Source organism: Syzygium oleosum, unplaced genomic scaffold (genome assembly GCF_021117445.2).
Source record: "Syzygium oleosum isolate NSW1041296 unplaced genomic scaffold, Sole_v2.1 Sole_v2.02, whole genome shotgun sequence".
Taxonomy (NCBI): domain Eukaryota; kingdom Viridiplantae; phylum Streptophyta; class Magnoliopsida; order Myrtales; family Myrtaceae; genus Syzygium; species Syzygium oleosum.
In genome coordinates this window covers 5,032,953-5,049,688 of record NW_026607486.1, presented here as the reverse complement: position 1 = coordinate 5,049,688, position 16,736 = coordinate 5,032,953, and the positions used below count along the sequence as shown (strand labels likewise).

General features: G+C 41.6%; 2 protein-coding genes across 2 annotated transcripts; both read right to left on the bottom strand.

Annotated features, from left to right (window-relative positions):
* Positions 1–1,306: 1,306 nt before the first annotated feature.
* On the bottom strand, positions 1,307–5,012 carry LOC115668189 (LRR receptor-like serine/threonine-protein kinase RGI3). The gene is made up of 2 exons (XM_030589682.2): positions 2,070–5,012; positions 1,307–1,962 (listed from the first exon to the last, which is right to left on the bottom strand). The coding sequence occupies exons 1-2, from the start codon at positions 4,891–4,893 to the stop codon at positions 1,505–1,507; spliced, it is 3,282 nt and encodes a 1,093-aa protein (XP_030445542.1). The 5' UTR covers positions 4,894–5,012; the 3' UTR covers positions 1,307–1,504.
* A 4,560-nt stretch (positions 5,013–9,572) lies between these two features.
* On the bottom strand, positions 9,573–11,489 carry LOC115664263 (peroxidase 7). The gene is made up of 3 exons (XM_030586217.2): positions 11,241–11,489; positions 10,537–10,879; positions 9,573–10,129 (listed from the first exon to the last, which is right to left on the bottom strand). Exons 1-3 carry the CDS (start codon positions 11,484–11,486, stop codon positions 9,723–9,725), a joined length of 996 nt encoding a protein of 331 aa, XP_030442077.1. The 5' UTR covers positions 11,487–11,489; the 3' UTR covers positions 9,573–9,722.
* Positions 11,490–16,736: the final 5,247 nt, after the last annotated feature.

Here is a 16,736-nt window from a genome sequence, read left to right as displayed (position 1 = left end):
TCCTTTTGTCTAATGGTTAAAAATCTCGCGAAGATCCCACCGAAATCAATGTAGAACTTCACTCAATCTGGCCAGTTAGACAAATCTTCTATATATGGTAGGTTTTGAGCACATTGTTCATCAATCTCCAGATGAGATTAGTCCGTGACTTTTTGCTGCAACACACTTGAATATCTATATTATACAGACATGAGCTAGGTCATATGGTTTGACCCAACGGTCACGAAATCTATTAATGGAACGTCCTTCTGATACTTGTACCACTTGCTACTACAGTTTGTTTCAACATTATCCGGCTGTTAACTATCCCTTCACAAGAAGGCTCTGATTCTTTTTAAATCAACAGTAATGAGATATAACTGTACACTAAATCAAATATATTAAGAACTCAATTAATCTTTGTTATCATCAAAATCAATTGTGGTTGTTTCCCAATAGCCGCCTTTGGATCGTTGAACCCCACTTCAGTCCCACTCAGACAAACACTAGTGGTATTACAAAGATAAGATGATCATTTCGTCATTGTAGTTCGTTCTGATGCATGAACACCAGCTATTTTCGACAAAAATCACAGTTTGATGCTTTCTTGGACTTAGGCTAAGCAGTCCTGGCTCGCTTTGCTTTGAACCAAGTTTCAATTGCGACTTGATCGAGTTTAAATCGAATAAATCGTCCTTGGAACTTTGGTTAGGAAAAACCCGAGTTCAGACAAGCCAAGGCCAACGTATTTTTCAACAGGCAAATAGGCTTCCAAATCCAGTAGGATGGTCCCTGTCGTGTGAGAACTGGGGCATAAGAGTTGTGTTGCTGATCTAATAAGTTCAAATGGGCTTGTTCTTAGGAGTGCTTTTCTCTGCTGGAAAGTCTCTCTCAGACAGCACATGGACACGTGAGCTGAGAAGCCTGGGACCATGTGAAACAAGCAAGCCTGGAAAGTTTGCCCACGCCCACAGGAGAGAGAGAGAGAGAGAGAGAGAGAGAGAGAGAGAGAGAGTCATTATTCTCTTTCAGTACATTCTAAATTACATGATTCCAAAAGTTGCCGTCAGAACATGATTTCAGATTCTGCATTCTCTGCAGTGACTCATCTCCAGGAAAACACAGAAAATGAGAAGAATTTACTTCTCTGGAGATAATTTACTCTACTTCTGCATTGTTTGTCAGGATAATCACGAATTCCAATACTGCACAACCCCATACTTCTGCTACAAATTGTGGCTTGAATTTTTTTTTCCCTTGTTTGCATTAAATGCTATTGATGATGATGGACAAACTGTTTTACTCAAAGCAACCAAAAGAATGGACATATATAACAGATAACCATTTTAACTGGAAATTAGAAACAAATCAGACTACAACTCTTTTGCACTATCCTTCTTTCACCTGGTGATTTTCCTAGAGAGATATTCACAAGCATGAAAACCCAATGCCTTTTACTAGGCTTGATGGTTAAATATCACTGGATGGAATAGTCATCAGAGAAAGGCTTGATGGTTAAATATCACTAAATGGAATACTCATCAGAGAAAGCAAATGAGCAGTTGGATGATCCTTGGGACACTGCGTGCCTTGGCTGAGGTGGAGATGAATAGATGGCTGGCAAACCTTTTGACATTTCGGACTCTGGCCTCGTCGGCTCCACGTGCCGGATTTCCTTTAGCATAGCGACAACATCCTTCATCATCGGGCGGTCATCCGCTCTAGAACTCACGCAGAGAAATGAGACGGCGAGTGTCTGCAGCATTTCGTGCATCGCCGGGTCAGCTCTCCCTCTAAGCTTCGAGTCGAGGACATCGACTGGGTCCCACTTGCTTGCTAGATGGTCATGGACCCACTGAACCAAGTGCGCACCCCCGGGCAGTGTTGGGTCTAGCGGGTGTCTCCCGGTTAAAACCTCCAGAAGAACCACTCCGAAGCTGTAGACGTCGCTCTTCTCTGTTATGCGCAGCATCGATGCATGTTCTGGGACCATGAGCATGAAAATTGATCAAAGAACTACGTAAAATTAAATCTTTTGAAACAAGAAAAGGTTAACTAAGCCAAGTGAATGACTAGTAGGAAATATTTACCAGGAGCCATGTATCCATACGAACCAGCAAGCTGAGGCCTTTGACTTGGTTTCGACATCCCATCATCATCATCAGAATTCACAGTCCTGGCCAGACCAAAGTCAGCCAAGTATGGTTCAAACCTTGGACCCAGTAACACATTCATGGCCTTCACGTCGCCATGCAAAATTGCAGGAACACAGTCGTGATGCAAGTAGGCTAAGGCATGAGCCACACCCAGCACAACCTCATATCTAGCCTCCCATTCTGCTCCTCCCTTCCCAACGCCATGAAGCAGAGAGCTCAAGCTCCCATTGGGAAGGTAATCATAGAACAGGAGCTTCATATTCCTGTTCGAGCACCAACCGAGAAGCCTAACTATGTTCTTGTGCCGGATAGAACCCAGCGTCCGGATCTCCGAGCTGAAAGCTCCCGATTCTTCGGTTGACCACATTTTCTTGACAGCAAGCGTTTCCCCACTCGGGATCATGACCCGGTACACGACTCCGGAGCTTCCGGTACCGATTACATTGGCCGAAGTCAGATTCTTTGCAATGTCATCCACCGACAAATCGAGCTTCTGATACAAAGTCATTTCCCAGGTCTCTTCTTCCTTGAGACCCATGTTGGCCATATGGCCACGGACTAGAACATAGATCGCGAGTAGCACGAGTACTGCGCTAATGCTGACAAAGATCGACGTCGCCAGCTTTGCAGCCGATCTTGCTCGAGTTGCAGATTCATTGCCATCGGCCGGAGTCACGAGCCCCCCAGAAATGTAGAGGCCATGGTTACCGGCAAGGTTGTTCAAGGGGAGCTTTCTGAAGAACGGGGTGTTGGGCAATTCACCAGAGAAGTCGTTGAAGGAGACATTGAGGGAAACAAGGTTTTCAAGATTGCCCAGAATGTTGAGATTTCCTGTGAGCTTGTTGTGTGAGAGGTCAAGGACCCCTAGCCTGGTGAGGTCAGTGAACTGGGGAGGGAGTTCACCAGAGAGTTGGTTGCAGCTAAGATTGAGAGAGATTTCGAGTGATGAAATTTGGCCTAATTCCTTTGGAATGCTGCCGAAGAAGCCATTCCCTCCAATATCAAGCATCTGAAGCTTACTGCAAGATAAAATTTCCCCTGGAATTCTCCCAGAGAGTTGGTTCTTGCCCAAGTTGAGCTTCGTCAGTTCAGTGAGCAAACCAATGCTCTGATCAAGTTGGCCTGTAAGCCGGTTACCCGAGATGTCCAAGACTTGTAAGCTCTTGGGCAATGAGTCCGGCAGCGGCCCTGTGAGGCCATTTGCATGGAGGTCAATGAACTCGAGATTTCCACACCCGGATATTGCTGGAGGAATCTGACCCACCAGCCTATTGTTGCTAAAATCAAGGAAATTCAAGCTATTTAGCTTCCCAATATCCGATGGAATAGTACCAGAGAGCCTATTATCATTCAACCTCAATCTGTACAGGGCCGTGCAGTTTCCTATATCAGGCGGTATAAAACCAGACAGATCGTTAGAAAGTAGAAGCAGCTTCGTGAGATTCCTCAGCCCAAATATCTCTTTCGGTATCTGCCCCGAAAGGCGATTGTAAGAAAGATCGAGCAGCTGGAGGCCATCACACTCAGCGAGACTCTCTGGGATACTGCCTGTGAGATTATTCTGCCAGGCAAAGAAAAGGGTCAAGCTCTTTAAATCCCCGATTAGACTAGGAATTTCGCCGGTAATTCCATTGTTGTCCACTTCCAAATGAGTCAGAGCAGTGCAGTTTGTGATTTCGGGAGGTATGGCACCTGATAGCTGGTTAACACTCAGCTGAAACTCCCGAAGTTTCAAGAGATTCCCGAAACTCCTCGGAATGCTGCCAGTCAAGAGATTCTCCGAGAAGTCCACAACCGTGAGCTCGGTGCAGCTTCCAAGCTCATCAGGAATCGTACCCACCAAGCTGTTCTGCCACAGAAGTAGGCTCTGCAGCTTCTTGAGTTTTCCAATTTGCCTTGGAATTGAGCCAGAGATTGAATTCTGATACAAATATAGATTCTGCAACTCACTGCAGTTTCCTATATCCTCAGGGATGGGGCCTGATAACAGAGTCGTGTAAATAGCCAGTGTCTGAATCCTCTTGAGCATTCCTATTGATGAAGGAAGATTCCCAGAAATGCCGGTCTCCGCAAGGCCTAGCATCACCAAGTTGGTGCAGTTCCCAATCTCCCAAGGCAGCTCGCCCTTTAGGTTCTCGTTCCCTCCAGCTCGGAGAACTTGTAACTGGCTCAACGCTCCGACACTCCTCGGTATCTCACCGCTCAGCTGATTATCGAAGAGTGTCAGATACGTCAGGCTCGAGAGGTTCCCAATGTTGGCAGGAATCTCGCCTTCTAGAAAATTTGAATTCAGCCATAAGCTCTCGAGTTTGCTAAGCCTGCATATCTCTATTGGGATTGTGCCGGAGAGCGAGTTATCACTGAGGTCGATCAAGCGGAGCTCCTGGTAGTCTCCAAATTCCTTAGGGATCGAGCCTGTGAGATTGGTTGAAGAAAGCACAAGGGTCTTCAGGGACTTGAGGGCCTGAAGGTTTGAAGGCAATGAGCCTTGCAAGTCCAATGACTTCAAGCTCACTTCGGTGACTTGGCCGTTCGAGTCGCAATGAATCCCGAACCACTGGCACGGAGTTGGGTCTGAAGGACTCCATGAGATTAAAACATCTGTGGAGGTATTGATGCTGTTTTTCCATGCTAGAAGAGCTTGGCCCTGTACATCAATGGAGGATACACAAGAGAAACATATTGAGTTTATTGATAGGAACAAGGTGAAGGAGAAGATGTTGGAAGAGAGAAGGAGATTCCTTAAGGTTGCAGGCATTGTTGAGGGAACAGAACAGGGGATAATCTGTTTTGGGATTGTAGAGGGTGGAACCCCATGTTTTGTTTATAGGAAGAAAAGCAGATCCAGATCAAGAGCACCGTCTGTTTTTTCTTGCTTTTTTTATAAAAAAAATTATATTGGATAGTATTATTGAAAGTGGCATATTTGTGAATTAAGAGATGGTTGATGCAGATGGGATTTTTTGGGGGGGTTTTGTTTTCTAATGCTGATTTTGTTGCTTCTTTTTTGTATCTTTCTGCTGCCCAAGAAAAGTTTCTGAATCTGTTATATCCACATGATTTGCTTAGTTTCTCACCATCTTTTGCAACATGATTTGCCTGTTTCAATTTGGTAATAACTGTCCCGATTAGTTGCTTAATCCCTTTTTCTGGTTACCTGTTTCAATCCTCTCATAAATAGAAGATCTTCGAACTTTTTTTTTGCCTTCATTCCCAAGACTAAAATGTGGTTGGATTCACTGGTTGTGCTGATCAAGATGGGTTGTCTGATATGTGTGGAACCCTCCCTTGATGGCAATGCATCAGTGATTTAAAGTAAGCAAGATACAAACCCGTTTGGCATATTTCAATTCTTTTTCTTTTTTTTTTGCTGAACCTAGCCCCATCAGTGGTCTATCTATTGTGTATGGCTTCAGCAATTATGAGTTGGCCATGTGTTTATTCCCAAGCAGATTTTCACCAACTTTTTTTTTTTTTTTGGTCGGTAATTTTTTCACCAACTTTAATAGCACAACTTTTCACTGTCAAATTCGAAATTTGATTGATGTTAAGGGATTGAAAGAAAGGAAACAACATGGGTCATAGTCAAATTGCAGTTCACTTTATGAAAGGTCAACTGTGTTGTTTTTACTAAGATAACATCAAAGATCTGAAAGTACTTCTATCCATGAAAAGAAATTTTGTTATAATTTTCAGAGATCTGGGTTCAACTTATGTACTCTTTCACCTTTCCTTTGGCAAAAGTTTTGGTTTTCTTAGAAAGTGTTGCACTGCATGTGGAATCTAATGGAGTAATGAACCGCACATGCAAGAAAAGAATAACTCTGTACTCCTAATTAATATGTATTTAATTCATCTTTAATTAGCTGCAGATCTGGTGATGTTGTCGGGTGGCTTTCTGTAGTTTAAAACAAAGTTAAAAAGGAAGCTGGGGAAGGTATACTGGCATTGAGTGGAAGAGACAACATCACACCATATTGAAATTGTTAATTAATAATTCATACTTGTTTTTTACTATCTTAACACATGACCTTCACAAAAACAGAACATAACTTACTTATAAATGATAAGATCAGTCTCGTGACAACGCAATTAGCATTGTAAGGTCACGGGCTCGATCTGACAATATTTTTAAACTCGGCCTCCGCGGCCTGTCCCTATTTTATGAGACGGGCTTCATGGATGCGTTTCTTATTTTAACGTACTGGTCTTCGTACGCCTCGCACTTCCAATTTCCCTTATATCTTTTTTTTTCTCCAATGAAAGGGAATACCCTTTTAAAGTTTAACATTCAAGCTATCCCGAAGTCCGGACGAGAACCGAAATGGAGCCTTTTAAGGCCATGCGTAGATCTCTGTTTTTCTTCTTTTTGTCTAATGGAAAGTAAGGAGAAATCATTTTGGCAGCAATGATACAGTGTAGAGAAAGTGATTAGTCATCCAATTTTGGCCATTTTTAGCAGTGCATGTCGTCATTCTCATTATACTTCACGACATCTCGACTCAAGCAATAATGAAATAAATGATTTGCGCTGAATTTTCTGCTGATTATTGGGTATGTATACATCAATTCCGTTGCTTTCTGAAATCAATCTGCTTATCTATAAGGAAATTGACGGGACTAAATTTCGACACCCGCTATTTTTTCACTGATTATGAAAAACAAAAACACATAGTGATTACACAACTGTTTGGCCAGTTAGGTTTGATGGGTACTTGACAACGAATCCTCCTGCAAAATGCAAGTACTCCTATTCTATAACAGAATTTACAGGGAGAGTGACAGGAAACGAAGGGAAAAAAGTAAATCAGAGAGAGAGAGAGAGAGAGTTCATAAACTAGAGCCATAGAAATGAAAGAACAAAAGAAGCGACAAGGACATCAGCTAAGTGCAGAAGAAAAAGATGTGAACTCCCCTCGTCATAACTCACCTTTTTCGGGGTTATTTTCTTTTGCCCTTTCCTCTGGTGAAAAGCATCATTCTCTTCAAAATAAAGTTAATTTTTGTAAGGTATCAGGTTTCCATGGCCCATACAAAGTCATGTGGGGGTCATTATTTACTTACCTAAGCCTTCAAGCAGTTAATTTCAAGGCCTTAGGATTAGCCTTACCTGTAAAAAAAAAAAAATACCGGAATCCCGACAAACCGAAAAAGAGACTTGTTGTAGTAGTGTAAAAATATTGCAAGACTCAAGCTTAGTTCTATAAACCGAGTAATATGATCTTATGGGACGATAGAACTATTCGAACTCGACTTAACCACGCTTAATTCTCATTGGTTAATTTAGACAATATTGACATGAAGCATGGATGGTGGAAGTATTAAACTGCATGACCTCTGTGGTTAGCTTTCTTTATCCTACAAATTTGCCCCAACGGCAACATTCCTGCAGTAAATCATTAAATCCATGCACTGTTTTCAATTTTTTTACACCCTAAAGTGTGAACATATATTTACTTCTTATGAAAGCAAGACACACAATATACAAAAGAACTGTTGGATGTCTTCTTCTTTGTCCCCTTCTTTAAGAAATATAATAGCTGAAGTGGTGAGAACATGCTTGATCATAAACAAAAAGCAAGACATAGAATAGCATTTTCTGCATCAGTTATTTTCCACATATTATTCGTTACAGCTGCTACGGAGTTGAACAAAAGATGGGAAAGTGTGAACGGATCTAATCTCAAACCTCGTTTGGGTCTCTAGATCACAGATCTAATCACATGAATATGATCTGATCTGCACGATATTCAAAGCTTCAGAAAGAAAATGAGAGGTGTGGTTGGTAGATGATTGGATGAGAATCAGACCACTGTCCAGAAACATTTTTTTGAAAGGACTGGAAAATTGCGATAGAGAGTGCACATGACATGACATGACGTTGCTTTTGGTGCTCCGTGTTTCACTGTGTACGAAAATGAATCTGTACCCGAGAAAGATACTGTGGGTGTGCATCCAGAAGAGTACCCTGCTTCATTCTCAGACAAATTCACAATTTTGCCTACTCACAATTCACATTCCCATTATTGCCAGTGAGAGGTTATTGGATTGCCTCGTTTTGGGCAAGCTTTCATAATGGGCGTTCTCTTGTCTTGTCACGAGAGAGAGAGAGAGAGAGAAAGAGAAATGGAAGGAAATTCGCGAGACTTCCTTGTTCATTCACAGTACTCGCAAGGCTATGCGAGAGACACTACCCTTCCTGACGAGATGTGGATACTCCATTAAAACGTGCAAAAGGTAAAAGGGCTCATAACTATGTACCCAAAATAAACAATCAATACCCTTTTGGACAAAATACTACAAGTTGGCACTCACGAGAGAGAGAGAGAGAGAGAGAGAGAGAGAGAGAGAGAGAGCAGAAGGGGGGCTTCAGGACACTACACAGTAGAATGGTCCACCACACAACGCAGTACAGTAGCATCAACATCAATCTTGAGCTTCGGTTGGAGGTACTTGGGGCACACGTGCTGTCACTACGAAAGTGGGACAAGCATAGATCATCACTAACCTAGCATCTTAATCCGATCCTTCACCCTCCAATAATGCACTCTGACACCATCCAGATCTGGACCGGATTAAACTAAGTTAGACTAAAATCCCATCAAGTTAGTGATGGTGGGAGGAGGGTCCACTCCGCGAAGGAGAATCGAGATAAGATTTCTGGAGGTGGGCCTTAACCCCGCGCGCATTTCAGCGCCGATGGGTGAAAGAAGCTGCCGGAGTTTGACCAGAAAGCAAAGGAATTGCTCTTTGCTCTTTGATCTGCAGAACCAAACACTGCCTAATACCCAAGAAGAAAGAGAGTATGTATGTGAAAAAAAATGAGTGAAATGAGACTTCACTTTTCTGGTGGAGGATTTGCATTGAGCTAGGCTTGTGTAGATGAATTCGGCCTCCGCTGTCTTATAATGAGCGGCGGCAGTGGCGGCGATGTTATCATTGTCCGATCTCGTTTTGTCCAACTTGTACAAGTGATCATATGTGACCAAACTTGATTTGATGAAAACTAGGGCTTCTCGATTAGAGTATCCTATGTTGTCCTGTTCACTGCCCCGAGCAAACTTCTTCTTTGAATTTTCCAAATAACGGAACGAGATTGATATGCTTGTGAAAAAAAATCATTTAATCACGGACATCGCCCGCAAGATCATACAAGTCTTTGTTAAGATAATTAGGGAGACTCGATGAGCGTGATATATTTTTACCTTTGATTATGTTAGTAACGTAGATTAGTATATTAACCGTAGATTTTTTAAATTACTTCAAATCGAGTCATTGAATTTCGAAAGCTTTCGATCAAATTATTACATAACCAAGCACTGTTTTCGATCACGAGATATGTTTACCCTTGCATCGACAACAATGAGACTGACGTTTTGGTGGGTTATCGAGTAAAATCGAGAGCTTGATGACATTATACCATGATTGGGATTGCTCAAAATTTAATGACATGAACAATCATTAATTTGCCATTGTATTCATAATAACCCAAGCTGAATTTGATACTCTTCAATTCTTCTCAATCGACACTCATAAGGAAAAGAAGAAACGAAAATAGACAAATTCGAATAAGAACCGGGAAAATAATCAGTAGCGGCGGTTGACGGCGTTGCAGTTGGTGCGGACCTCGCCTTCGTCGCCGGTGAGCACCTGGCTGTTGCCGAGATTGGCCATGGAGACGCCGAACTGGTAGTTGAAGAGGTTGGGCTGGGTGGCGAGCGCCGCCACGAGCGGCCAGGTCCGGGAGTCGGCATAGAGGTACTGGTCGGTGGAGAGGAGGCCCATCTTCCGCTGCAGGTTCTCGTAGTACACGTTGTCGAAGGTCCTCGGCGTCGTCCCGTCCAGGGCCACGTACTCCGACGACCACCGGCACCTCCGCTGCAGGTAGTTCGCGTACTGCGGGTTGAGGGTCGGGTCGGGTTTCCCAGTGTACTTGTAGTTGTAGAGCCGCGATTGGATGGACTCGCAGGTGCTCCGCCCGATCGTGTGCGCGCCTGCACCAAAGATTGGAGCAATAGTTTTTTACTTTGTTATGAAACAAAAAAAAAAAAACACGAAAAAGGGGAAAAAATGCATTTTTTTCGATGATTTTTTAATCAAACTTGACCATAAAATTTCATACACGATTCCTCGGATCCATTCAAAACGCACCCTATGCACAAGGGCTCCATTCGTTTCATGAAGAACTACTTCCAGAGAAAATGTTTTTCAGATTTTTTGGCGTTCGGTTCACGGAAAATAAACTGCGATATAAATAATCAAATTTTATCCCACCTTCAACCGTGAGTAATGGAATATAGTGTTTTGGATTTTAATGGGTTTATTTATTCATTGATTAGGTGAAATTAAATTTCATCTTATATTATGAAAAGAAATTAAAAAATAAATAAATAAAGTTTACCTGAGAGGACGACCAAGTCAAGGACAGTCAATCCTTGGGATTGGAAAAGCTCGAGGAGATAAGTGACGTTCTCGTGGCCCATCGGCACCTTGTTGGCCTCCTTGGCGATGGAGACCCTCCCGTCCTTCCGGCCGTACGGGACCATCCAGAACGGCCCGCCCGCCGACACGGTGGCATCCCTTGTGGCCGCCGTCAGGATGTCGGCGCACGACGCCGTCTTCGGGCAGCTCTTCTCCAGCTCCGCCTTTATGTCGTCGATTACCCGGAACCCCCTGAGGGTCTTGCTCGCCTCGGCGCTCCTCTCGCTCCCCGGAAAGTTCAACAATATCGACGCGTCGCACCCCTGCACGGGCCAACCACGGAAACCGAGTCAAATGAAGCCGGCGAAAAAATTCACATTTCGGTTTACTTTAATGTAGAAGTTTTTCGATTTGGCCTATAAAAGGCTCAATCAAGAGTGAGCTGGAAAATTAGAAGTCAATAAGTTACTGATATTTGCGGATTAATTTAGTAACTATAGACTTCCTATTGTGATTGTGAAATTGCCTTATGCACATATCATTTTTTTATTATGGACACTAGATAATCAATTTCCATTTGAGAATTAAGACAACATTTGCTTTTATCCATAAGTGCGGTCTTTGAAAAGTTTATGATTTTTTTTTTTTGTTGATGCCGAACAGCATTTGGACAAGCTACGTTACCCTGACGATGCAGTCGTGGAAGTGCAACCTCATTAGGGCAGGTGCCAAAGTATAGTCCTTCGTGATCCATTCGTTCACTTTCCTGCCCACGATTGCCTCGAACTGGGGGCAGCTCTGCTGGTAGTACTGGAACGACAGCTCGTACTCCTCCATCGGCACCGTCTGGAGCAGCCCTCCCGCCCGGACGGTGGCCAAAACCAAGTGAAGAGCGACGAGAAACGGCGCTGATGACGCGAAAACTCCCATGGTTCGATGCGACCGGCGACCGTGTAAGTTATATGCGTCGACCAATGTAGGGGGTAGAGATCGATCGGTGTTTGATTGATGTTGCAAATGGTGCCTGCCTCAGGAATTTATATAGGATCGTACGTTTCTTTCAATTAAATTAGTTGGAGGAGGTGATCAAAGTACGTGACATCCACCACTCTTGGGCGGTGTTGGTATGACATGCCGGCATGTAGAGTTTTTTGGAAGATGAATTGGTTTTCTCTTTTATCTATTTATCAAATTAGTTTATTTATTCATTTAATGTTTGTCCTTAGAGGTATTAAATTATTAAATCCATATGAGAAGACGGGTGGTTGACACCAATGCCGTATTGGGGAGCCACTACTCAGAACGTGAAAGCTTAATTCAGGATGAAAGCTCGCTCAATCGATGGCTTTCTTGCAAAATTGGAAAGAGAAGAAGAAGAAGAAGTAGTAATTCAATCAATGGCTATTTGGACATCTTCGAGACAAAATGACACAACATTAAAAGTAAAGGTTAATACCACGAAAAACTTCAAGTGATATACCTGTGACAAATTTACCCCAAACTAATTTTTTGATCACAAAAAATCATAAACTAGGACATCTGTAACAATTTCACCACAAACTAATTTTTTGACCACAATAAACCTAAATTCGGTACACTTGTGACAAATTCATCCTCCGTTGAATTTGATTAATACTACAAAAAATCATAAATTGATAAATATGTGACAAACAGAGGGGTAAAACCCTAAACTGGTACACCCATCAACTGCAACGTGTCATCAAACTCAGCAATTTGAAGATAAAATTTAACAAAAACTAACCGGGTATATTTGTCACAGGTGAACTAGTTTGGGGTTTTTTATGGTCAAAAAATTAGTTTAGGGTAAATTTGTCACATGTGTACCAGTTTAGAGTTTTTTGTGGTATTAGCCCAAAAGCAAACTACGTACTTAAATCTATTTACTCCACGTTTGAATTTAATTAATCTTATAAATTTTTTTACAAATTAATAACATTGTACATTGGGCTAAAGTTGTTCAAGTATCACATTAAATAAATTAATAGCTTGGGAATGACAATGCACGTTAGGTCAAAGTTCAGGAATTATTTGTGTCGTTTTCCATAACAACACCAACAACATCACGATGATCTATTTGAAGTGGTTTTGTCCACGTCTATATAGCGTGAGGACCGGCTTACACACCGTAAGAGAGTGTTCGCACTTCAATGCTATTGCCTCTCGCATCTATTGCGTTTTCTAATTTTCAAGCGTCAACGGGATTTGAAGACTTTATTTGCAAACTCAATGTTACTTCTACATGGATTTCGAGGGGATATTAGAGAACATTATCAGAGATAATAATAGATATTAGGCATATTAAATGATATTTTGTAATTTCCTAAGATAGCTAACTCTCTTGTTACATTAGATTACTTCATTTCCTATACACACGGCTCGGTCATATTTATTCTTTGATCGTAACGCATAATATTGTCAAAGAAATACAATAATCCTTTCGGTTCTAACCATGTCCATCTTCATATCCGTCATTCTTGAATGGATTAATATCGAGGAATTACCCCTTTGATCGTAACACGTCATACTATCAAAGAAATACAATAATTCTTTCGGTTCTAACTACGTCGATCTTCATATCCCTCGCTCTTGAATAGATTAACATCGAGCAATCTTCTTATAATTACCCTCTTATCGCAACACATTATATTGTCAAAGAAACACGATAGATACTGATCTCCCTCGTTCTCGAATGGATTAACATCGAGCGTATCGAAGTATCGTGTGCAAGCCGACGACGTCACGCTTCCAATTTCAGTGCTCTCGTGACCTCAATATTTACGGGGGAAAGAAAAAGGTTTGGAAAAAGGGGAGATCTCACCCCGAGTCACCAACACACGCGAAGCAAATACATCACTTCTGTTCTGCCTTCGATCGCAGCTCGGGCACGCACGTGCAAGGGATTGTGGTCGGTAATCTCCGGTCGTGTCCAATAATGCAGTCACTAAAACCTTGATTAAGACTGAGATTTTGATGATGTGATCTCCCCCCTCCCAAAATCCCATCGCCCATTCTTCTTTTCCAAAAGGCAGTGCCCATCCACACGAGCGGATTGATATCCCCCATTTCGCGACATCACCGCCGGTCACCTTTCGCCCCTGTTCGAAGTGACTCGTGTCCTTTTTCACTTGGGTCGCGATCTCACCTTCTGCAATTATGTGCCTCAATCATTCTTGATCAAAGTACTACTGTCTGATTTAGTGATATTTCGTCCCGCAAGTTGATGCTGTCCAATAAATTTTAGGAGAAATCGGGTGTCGCAGTCGCGAGGACATGAGTTTCGAAGTAAAATTGACCCGATCTCCGTGGATATTATTTTCATTGCAGGAGAATCGAGCCTTGAATCTTTTCTTGTCGAGATAGAGTGATTGATGTTGGAAAGAAGTGAATGAGAGTATTCTTAAAGCAATTATTGGCCACACCCATCTTTTTATCTATTTATTTAGCTTTGGAAAAAATAACATAATCGGCCATAAATCTATTATACGAATGTCAATTCGAGGATTTTTGTTATTTTGCCAGTTTAGTCATAAACCTTTGATCGAAATTCCAACTTAATCCTCCCTATCAATTTTCATCGGAAATCACTGACGTGGCGGTCCAGTCTTCGCTAGCAGATTTACGTGGCACACTGTACCAAGAATAGAGACTAAAGTTATGCAACCAGACCGATTCCACTAGGGAATCGAACCGGCCGCTCTGAAAATTGGTTCAGTTCTCAATTTCAAATTTTGGAACCTGTGGGAACCGGTCCGGTTCCCGATTTCGAGTGAGAACCACCCAAGAGTTGCACCGAATTTGAAACCGGTTTCATAAAGGTTAAAAACCCTAATTTTTCTCTTTGCACCATTTTCTCTATCTCTCTCTCTCTTTTTCTGTTCACTCTAACATCATTCTAATACTTCATGACTTTCTCTCTCTCGCTCGTGACTCACCCTCCTCTTCCCTCACTTGCAGCTCACCCTTGCTCATTCGAGCCTCACAACTCTCGCTCATTCTTGACTCGCCGTTGCTTGTTTGCTTTTATTCATCTTTTACTTTGAACCATTTGGTTACTCATATCATTTTGTTGTAAAAAAGTGAAACAAAAAAAAAAGATCTCGAGTAGACCTAAAATCGGATTGGAAACAGGGTCGATTTCAGATGAAACAGGATAGGTTATGAATTCTAAATATTGGGAACCGGTTCTCATAGGGTAGGTTATAGATTTCAAATCTGGAAGTTACGCACTCTAAAACCAATCACTTCTTACAAAGACCATGTATTATGGCTCCTTTTGGTTCCAATATTTTTCTTCATTTGGTGGTGGGCAAGCCTACTTGACTTTGTTTCACCAAGCTGAATGTTATTTTGGCTTTTGCATTCTTGCCTTATCTTCTCGGCCCTTCTTTTCCCTCTTCTTTTAATTAATTTTTAGCCTTTCCTCCCTCATTTCGCGTGTGCTTTCCCTTATTATAATTTCGATTCCCCTTTTCAAATGAAGCAATAAGCATGTAGCTCTCGCTTTTTCCCACTAATAAACGTACCAAAAATCAAGCCTTATCATGAAGAAGACTAGCCTTGTCTTTGAACAAAAACGCTTGTGTCAAACGTCAAATCGGGGTCCAAATCCAAAAGCCGTCGCAGCGTCACTTTCCTCATCGTTCCTTGATTTCGGGGTTCCGGGATTCCAATTACTTCTTCTTAATGATTGCTATGATATAAGATTAGATGATAGGACGCTTTTGGACTTGGTTCTGGGGACGATTTCCCTCCACTAGAGAAAGGAGAGCGAGTCTCGTCAATCACGAGAGTCAACAAAATACGTGCACTGAACTTTGCGCCTTCTTCTTGCGCATTTTTGTTGTTTAATTGTAACCCACGTAGATAGCCACGATGCGCTCGGCTGGTCGAGTCAAACCGCACCGATTTGAAAGGTGGATGATGGTTTCATTCATGGCTAAGAATTCTCGTGCGCACAAAAGTGCCGATAATTGCAACCTGCATGTTGAAAAAGAAAAGAAAAGAAAAGAAAAGGGCATGTATTTCAATTTTGAAATCTTCTTAAATCGTGCGAGGAAAGGAAGGAAGGAAAAAGGGTAGTGAAAGTGAAACAGAGGAAACAATCTTCAATATTCTAGTTTCTGAAATTTTTACTTTTCATTTTTGTCAACACGAATTGTATGTCAAAAAACTTTAAAATAGGAAGTGGCTATGCAAAAACAAACAATAAGTCTTGCTTCCTTACAAAACCGTATTATCGGGACTAATCGAGCCAAAAACTTAAGATGCGTTTGTTTCACCAAAAATTTCATGATAAAGGAAAACATTTTTAAGGAAAATAGTTAGTTTTCATTTGTTTGATTGTTTAGGGAAAGTAATTTCCTTCTTACCAGAAGGAAAACTTGTTTTTTTCAATCTAAGGTTGTTATTTTCAATTCATAAAAAACGTTTTTCGTAAATCGATTAATTTTCCATCCAAACACCAAGAGTTAGAAAACAATTTCTCGAAAATAGTTTTTCTTCAAACACACGAACCCTTAGATTTTTCTTATCAAAGTGTTGAGCACCTTAATTATTTTAGAATTATAAACATTAATATTTAAAATCTTTAAAAGTCGTGAAATTTTAATTAAATTGAGTTTTTTTTTATTGCGGTTGGAAACTTGGAGTAGTTTTGATATTACTCCAGGCATTTTTTAGGAAAAGGAGAGAAGACGAAGAAGATTTCTTAGCACGGTTGTTTGGTGTTCCTTTTGCAGTTTGAAATCGATCTTACTTCAGTTATTAAGCACCTCAAATTTTAAGAACAGTAAATCCGCATTTAAAAGCAAAACCACCCTCCATTACTTCATGATCTTTTACAAATAAAATAGCTTATTCTTATAGAGAATTTACGTGACATGATAGGCGCGGCTTATAAGTTATAAGCCGAAACAAGCAGCGTCGATGAATCAACAGCCCTGAAAGAGCACAAGAGATCAGAACGACATGCTCGGCCCAACCATTCTAGATACGGTACCGGCTTGTTTGAAATGCTGAAGACGAAGTGATTTTGTTTGAAAAACCAAGTCATCTTAAGACGTGAGTATTGGACGTGAGGCGACCGACAAGCGCGATGGGTCTGGTCTAATTGCCAGCCAGCCATCACATCAATTAAGCCGAATCATTGATACTTCGCAG